An 8,275-nucleotide genomic window follows, 5' to 3' on the forward strand; every position below is an offset into this window, starting at 1 on the left:
AACTAACTAATAACAGGTCTTGAAACCTCCAACTCTCTGGGAGTGCCAGTACCACCCATATGTTTCATATGATGCCTGGACTCCAGGCATCTAGGGAAGGATATGTGAGCTGGCAACCACCCTGAAATTCTGCACTCCTGTTACATATGAAACTGGAGGTAGAATAGATGAAATTCTCCACTTCTCCCCTCTCTGGAGGGGAGTTAAACTCTCAGACTTCCGCAGTTGCCATGAGTGAAAATGCTTCACTGAGGAGGCATTACTGAATAGCCCTTCAACGTGAGTGTATGTATGTGTTTAAACAGATCAGCTACCTGCAGAAAACATTATACAGGACCTAGCACCTTACAACTTAATACCCAAAATGTCTTGTCCCACTAAACACCAGGAGCCTCACATGAGAAAAGACAGTCAACATTTGCTAACACTGAATAGCACTGGAGTTGTCTGACAAGGATTTTGGAGTGGCTGTCATAGTTCACCACGTTGGAATCCTGCTTCTTCTGTGACGTCAGAACCCTCACACACTAGGATCTGGGTATTTGCAGTGCCTCCTCCAGCTGCAGTACCCTTCCTTTGGACACCTACATGATCACCAGAGTCTTCATCATAGTCCTTCTCAATGTGTACAACCTAGGCCTAAAACCCATCACCATTTATTGCTCTGCTTTCTCTTTTTCTCCAAATAATGATTTCTAACATAATAAAGAATACATTCAGTCACTGAGTCAGTGGCTTATTATCAGAATGTAAATTCACCAGGGCAAGGACTTTCATGTAGTTTGAAAACATCCTGAGAACCCACCCACCTAGAAAAAGGTCCGGTACAGTAAGTGCCTATCCAATGTTTGTAGACTATAGTGAATTAGCTGTATGTCGATTCTTCTCTGACAGCATATCACTATATACCGTATTACTTAAAGTTTAAGCTGGGATGTGCATTTGACACTCTTACAATGAGATTCAACATAGATATATCATTTTAAGCATAGAAATGTGATTGCAAATAAACTCTCCATATTATTAGCATAAAGATATATTGGATGGCTCTTTACTATCCATATATCATTGAGAGTAAAATAAAGGAACTTTAGTAATTGGAACTGAGATGTTTAGAAGAGAAAGGTATATGACAGAAAGGCTCCTTGGTCAAATTTAAGGCTGACAGGACATATTTTTTAATTGATGTGGAGGAAAATTGAATGAAGAGCTAGGGAGATGGCTCAGCTGGTAAAAGTAACTAACTGCATTAGCCTGATGTGAGGTTGATACTTAGAACCCATCATAAAATGAAAGAAGTGACTTCCAAAAGCTGGCCTCTGGCACACACACACACACACACGCACGCACGCACGCACGCACGCACGCACGCACGATAAAATAATAATAATTTTTTTTAACTTTTGAGATCTTTTTCATTGGAAAGTAATCTTAATGCTATTAAATTCACAAATGTGCTAATTTTTATTACCCAATCCTAATTATCTAAAACACACATTGCAAACATACAGATTATCTATTCTCTCCACATATCAGTGCCCATTCATCATGGCTTTGGAAATGGGGAGAATAGATTCCCCTTAAATTGCAAGTCAGTAGGTGTTTCTTTACAGTTAACTTTAGCAAAATTCATACAAAATAGTAATTAACAATGATCTTCTTTACTTGTTAACTCACAAGGAAACACCTTCAAAACTGCATTTTTGTTAAAGTTTCTGTACTAAAATGTAGAAAAACTGAACTACACAAATATTGAAAAGTTAAAAATTCCTTAATTTTTTATTCCTGGTACCACTACCACAATTTACAGGGCAATATACCTGATGTAATGAAAAGAAAAAGAAAAAGACAAAGCTACAACAGATAAAAGACCTCAGGAATGTACATCTAATTGACACTACATTGCAGGAATCAATAGCTGCACTTTTTGCAAACTGTGGCTATGGCAGTCCTGAACAAGAAGGGTTTCCTGTTTAAGCTGCAGTAACTTTTTCTGACTATGGATCATCGCTCCTTCTGTGGCAGATTTTTACAGTTCCTCTAATGCATTTAGGACGACTGTCTCAAGGTAACCTGCAGCTTCCCTGACAACTCCTCGCTCTCTCTCCTGCTAAGAACTGTAGCCCTTTTCTGCTTTTTTTTTTTTTTTTTTTTTTTTTGGTTTTTCGAGACAGGGTTTCTCTGTGTAGCTTTGCGCCTTTCCTGGGACTCACTTGGTAGCCCAGGCTGGCCTCGAACTCACAGAGATCCGCCTGGCTCTGCCTCCCGAGTGCTGGGATTAAAGGCGTGCGCCACCACCGCCCGGCTGCTTTTTTTTTTAAACCTTCTGCTACCATATCCACCACTTCCACCACCAGATCCATAGCCACCACCATAGGGACTGCCTGAGCTTCTTCCACCAAAACTGCCCCCTTTCATGGGCCCGTAATTTGATTGCTGTTGTCCACTATAATTTCCAAAGTCATTATAGTTCCCACCACCACCATAGTTACCATCACCTCCAAATCCATTATATCCACCATCACCACCTCCATAACTACCTCTGCTGCCACCACCTCCACCACCATAGCCTCCTCTTCCACCAAAGTTTCCACCACGACCAAAATTACCTCCACCACCTCCAAAATTTCCTCCACGACCCATAAAGTTTCCAGATCCACCTCCACGACCTCTCTGTGATCCAGCAGACTGCATCTCTTGTTTAGAAAGGGCCTTTTTCACTTCACAATTATGCCCATTAATAGTGTGGTATTTCTGAACAACAATTTTATCAACTGTGTCATGGTCATCAAAAGTTACAAAAGCGAATCCTCTCTTTTTTCGACTCTGCCTGTCTTCCATAACTTCTATGGTTTCAATTTTGCCATACTTTTCAAAGTAGTCTCTCAGATTATATTCTTCTGTATCTTCTTTAATACCACCAACAAAAATTTTCTTCACGGTTAAATGGGCACCAGGCTTTACAGAATCCTCTCTAGAAACAGCTCTCTTTGGTTCCACCACACGCCCATCAACCTTGTGTGGCCGAGCACACATTGCAGCATCCACCTCTTCAACACAAGAGTAGGTCACAAAACCAAAGCCCCTGGAACGTTTTGTTTGGGGATCTCTCATTACCACACAGTCTGTAAGTGTGCCCCATTTCTCAAAATGTTCTCTTAAGCTATCATCTGTGGTTTCAAAGCTCAGACCACCAATAAACAGCTTCCTCAACTGTTCTGGTTCCTTTGGATCATGGCCCTCCATTTTGAGACCGGACTCGCCTCTTCCAACTCGAGTTCAATATGGGCAATAATAATATTTTTTAAAGTAAATTGAATTAGGGGCAGGGGAAATGTTTTACTTAGTTGGGAAAGTGTTTGCCAAGTAAGTAAGCATCTAACATGAGTTCAAACCCCAGGACCCACAAAAATATTCTGGCATGATGGCACACATTTGTGATCTCAGCACTGGGAGCAGAGACAGGTGAATCCCTGGGGCTCTCTAGCCAGTCAACTTAACCTAATCATTGAGTTCAAAGTCAGTGAAAAATAATGCCTCAAGAAGTAGACAGTACCCTAGTACTGTCACCTGGGGTTCACCCACCTCTGGCCTCCACACACATGCATATCATTGGCACACACATGAACACTAACGTATACACAGAGAGAGAGAAGGAAAAGAGAAATGAATCAACCTGTAGATTCTTTATCCCAAGTGTGGGTTTTGGGGTGTTTTGTTGTTGTTGTTGTTGTTGTTTGTTTTGTTTTGTTTTGTTTTTGTCTTGTTTTGTCTTGTTTGTTTTGGTTTTGTTCTTGATTTTTCCGGGAACCTCAATTCACATTTGCCTCCATCTGCTTCAGAATATCTCCACAGGGGTGTATGACTATTAGCTGGAACAGGAAATGCCTAGCCATCCTCATCCTCTCAAGCCTGCATCCCATGCCTTCTCTTTTTGCCAGCCACCCCACCACATCTTCCTTCAAATTCTTCTCCTCTCTGTCACTCATTTTCATCCTCACGGTTCTCAGTCTTCCTCCTGTCACTGTTTCATACCTGGGTTTCTTAAAAAAGAAAAAAATCTAGCTGGTTTTCCTGCCTTCCATCACATCTGCAGCTCAACAGTATGCATGACCACTTCTTAATCTTCTTCATTTAAATAGTCCAGGTGCCTCAGATTCCAGGGCATTCTACCACCAGCAAGGTCCAGTCTGATCCCTCTCCTCATCTCTCCTTTATTTCCATTCTGTTGAGTAGTACTTGATGATCAATACAATTGCAGATTTTTTTAAGAGAAAAGGTGGAAGAAACATTGATTGAAGGTGTTTCAGAAATGGTGTTGCATGGGATGTTGGTAGTTGTGATGAGAACTCAGGTATCTGCCCTCATAGGACCTTTCATAGTCTGCAAATGCATTTTACCATGGGAAGCCACCGCCATTGTAGTAGGTGGTGAACAGCTGGTACCACATATTCCCACAAAAGTAAAAGAAAGCAGAATCTGAGCGGGGTCACCCTGTGAGCTATGTTCTCCATTTGTTTCTACAGGGAGCCCCGCAAGGTAGTCCTTCACAAAGGCTCCACTGGCCTGGGCTTCAACATTGTGGGCGGGGAAGATGGAGAAGGTATTTTTGTATCCTTCATTCTGGCCGGTGGACCAGCAGACCTGAGTGGGGAGCTCCAGAGAGGAGACCAGATCTTATCGGTGAGTATGTCTCTTTAATATTCTTTCCATCTACATCTAGCATCAGGTTTGGGAGCATTGCAGATGAGGTGGTCCATAGGTACTTGATGCTTGTTACTTTACTTCTCTTGAATAAAGGTATATGAGGCTCTAGTGTCTTCTTTTAGATAGTGATGCATATCTGTATGCAATAGAACATTGAGAAACAGGGCTTATTAAAATGGTATACTATTTGTCTATTGAGATACAATCTCCCCAGAACTTGTGACCACACTCCTAAAATTTCAGTTTTATAATATAGTTTGATGCATATAAGTATGTAAGAGAATGCCACAGGGTATGGTGATGGTGATAAGTGGCAGTGGGCGGCATTCACCTAAGTTCAAGAATTACCAGCAGCAACAACAAAAAATTTAAAAGAGAATTGCCAGGAAAAACATTCTAAGCGTATATTATTTGCTAATAATTTTATTAAAGTGAAGTTTAAGGTCACTTTACTAAGGTATCTGATAAACAAAAACTTGTACCTATTTAGTATATACAACTGGATGTGTTTAGAAGAATATGCATTTCTATTAATCTCTTACCATGGGGTACCATCATAAATATATCCATCATCTCTAATATTTCTCCTAATATTCTGTCTATGGTGTTGTCACTTAAAACTCACTTATAGCACACCTAACCCATTAACAAAAAAATGTTAAGCAGGCTAGAGAAATGGCTCAGTCTGTAAGATGCCGGCTGGGCAAACATCAGGAACTGAGTTCAGATCCCCAGCACTCCTAAAAAGCTGGGCACAGTGCTACACACCTATAATCCCAGTGCTGTGAAGGTAGACAGAGGAAAACAGCCAGTGTCAACCTCTGGTACACACACACACACACACACACACACACACACACACACACTGAAAAGAATTAAATATACAGTACACACAGTATTATTAACTGTAGGTACTATGCTGTAACATAGATTTAGAGATTGTATTCATCTTTCATAACTATAAAATTTATTTTCAAGTTTCACAAAGGTATCTCCCCATGTTTATATGAGAGAATCAGACCCACTAATATTGAGTAATGTCAAAGTTTAGCAAGTTAATGTATATGATTAATTTCCTAGCTATCAAAAATCTGAGTAAAGTTTCAAATTTAAGGTCCAGTTCTACTGGCCCTGTCCTTTCTTGCTTCCTCCCTTTTGTTTTTCCTTTTCTCTTGCTTTCTTGTATTCTCTCATGTGTGTTCGTGTACTTATTGACTGTTTTCACCACATAAAGCTTCCTCCCTGGTGTAGTGGATAGTTAAATCCATCACTAATGTTCATAATCATATTAGAGTTTTGGTAATAATGTAAATAATAGAGAATTACATAAGGATTCTAGTTCTTATAGAAGATTATGGTTCATAATTCAATAAAGCACATAGCTTTTTGTTCTTATTGTGTACTGAAGAAAATTGTTTTCATTTTATAGCTATGATTTATAGATAGAATTTTCCAAGACACCTTAATTTGTTAGCTTTTATTCCAATCCCTTAAATAAATGAACAAATCTCTCTCCCTCCATTCTATTGATGCCTCTTTCTCTACCCTTACTTTATACTCCTATCTATCTATCTATCTATCTATCTATCTATCTATCTATCTATCACACACACACACACACACACACACACACACACACACACACACAGGTACACATACAATTTCCCTAAATAGTACACAGCAGTTGACCTGAATACAGACAATTCCCAGAAGTCCACATGAAAGGCACTTGCTTGTGTGTCACTCTGGTTCTCCCACATACTCAGACCTCTACCATCCAAGAGCTTGCAGCTCACTGGATGCTAAATCTGAGAGATGTGTTGCAAGGTCTCATACCAGGACCTTTTTCTGTCATCCAAGGCCTGAGCTATGTCTTTGACACTTAAATGACATACAATATATACCAGGCAGCTATTCAGCCTTATTGCCTATATTGTTAACATGTCACTTTCATTACTACCTGGTAAGATCTCTGAAAGAAAATTCCCTGTCTTAAAAGGAATTTAGCATATTTAGTACAGTGACTATTTCATAGTGTTTGCTTGAAAGAAGTCATTATAGCATAAGAGTCTGATTCTGAAATCCTCCATAAGTAGACAGTAACCTTAAGTAGACATACAAGGGAATTTGTACTCCGGGTAGCCATCCTGTCATCTCCTCATGGTCAGCACTCACATGGTCACAGCACATTCTCAGACAGAAGCACTTTGACATGAACTGAGCCATGTTCTTCCTTAAGGAGATGACAACTCTCATGGTAAGTTCCTGTTTCTCCAACTTTCCACACTGGAAAGGAGATTCCAGAAGGACAAATGATTTCTCTCAGCTCCATCACTACTGACTATGTAGTTAGACTAACTCCTCTTGACTCAAAATCTGAGTCTTCTCTCTACACAGGAGTCTTTAAAATTCTGCCAACAATACAGCCATTACCTTGGTGCTCATTGCTCTGATCGCATGCTGTGGTTGGAAATTCTAAAGCACTAATACATGCGGGGCTTTTCATTCAGGCAGTATTTATAGCTGATTTAATCTAATAGCCACACTAAATGTTATTACACTCAGTTTAAGGAGGATGAAACTAAAGCAAGAATGTGATATCAGATTCTTTACTTCCACCAAAGTAGGAAACCTAAGAAGCCATGAGTTTCGTTCTGACTTCTATCCAATATGACAAAATACAGAGGATAAAGATTGTGTATGACTCAAAAGAAGAAAACTCAAAAGTATTTCTGCCTTTAATAGTAGATGTATCAAATTAAATATTAATATTAGAAGCACAAATGAAGTAAGGCAATGAACCAGATAATAGTCTTAAAAATTATAATTCATGCCGGGCGGTGGTGGTGCACGCCTTTAATCCCAGCACTCGGGAGGCAGAGCCAGGCGGATCTCTGTGAGTTCGAGGCCAGCCTGGGCTACCAAGTGAGTTCCAGGAAAGGCGCAAAACTACACAGAGAAACCCTGTCTCGAAAAACAAAACAAAAAAAAAATTATAATTCATGGGACTTGACAGTCTCTGAATTTCTAATGGCATGGCCTTTATTATACACAACATTTGCAAAAGAATTAGATGGCAAAAAATATTATCTGTAAGTTATTCCCCATTGGAAAGGAACAGGAAACATTTTTTTTTCTTTTTAACTTGCTTGAGTTTATTTAACTTTCAGTAGAAAGCATCTAACTTCAAGTTAAGTGCTGTAGTTCTTGAGTAACTATCTGAGAAAAAGGAAACCTTGAGAGTCTCTAATGATATAAAAGATTGGAAGGAAATGACAAATTAGAATTATGAACAGTGCAATGTGAAAGATACAGAATTTCACATCCACAGCTTCAACTGACCATTAAAAGCAAGGGGTGCATTCCCAAAAAACACAAAGCAAAAACTTTGACAGTCAAAGCTAAATAAAAACTCTATACATGACCTCCCCCAACAGCCATAACTGACTTAATCTTGGGCAGGTTTTATAGGCAACCACAGGTGCTGTGAATTCCTGAGTGTGGCAGATAGGTTACTCTTGGATGACCTTGCTTCCCAGAAGTCCTCCCAACTTCTGGCTCTTTCAAT

The 8,275-nt window shown here is 39.7% G+C and overlaps 1 protein-coding gene across 1 annotated transcript; it reads right to left on the reverse strand.

The window, feature by feature from the left end:
- Positions 1 to 306: 306 nt before the first annotated feature.
- Positions 307 to 3,283, reverse strand: LOC131901735 (heterogeneous nuclear ribonucleoprotein A3-like). Its single transcript, XM_059252817.1, has 2 exons — positions 2,310 to 3,283; positions 307 to 314 (listed from the first exon to the last, which is right to left on the reverse strand). The coding sequence occupies exons 1-2, from the start codon at positions 3,244 to 3,246 to the stop codon at positions 307 to 309; spliced, it is 945 nt and encodes a 314-aa protein (XP_059108800.1). The 5' UTR covers positions 3,247 to 3,283.
- Positions 3,284 to 8,275: the final 4,992 nt, after the last annotated feature.

This window comes from Peromyscus eremicus, unplaced genomic scaffold (genome assembly GCF_949786415.1).
Source record: "Peromyscus eremicus unplaced genomic scaffold, PerEre_H2_v1 PerEre#2#unplaced_269, whole genome shotgun sequence".
Taxonomy (NCBI): Eukaryota; Metazoa; Chordata; class Mammalia; order Rodentia; family Cricetidae; genus Peromyscus; species Peromyscus eremicus.

What these genes read in the sequence shown, in the direction of transcription:
- LOC131901735 (XM_059252817.1), bottom strand. Translation starts at nt 3,246, where the DNA reads ATGGAGGGCCATGATCCAAAGGAACCAGAACAGTTGAGGAAGCTGTTT.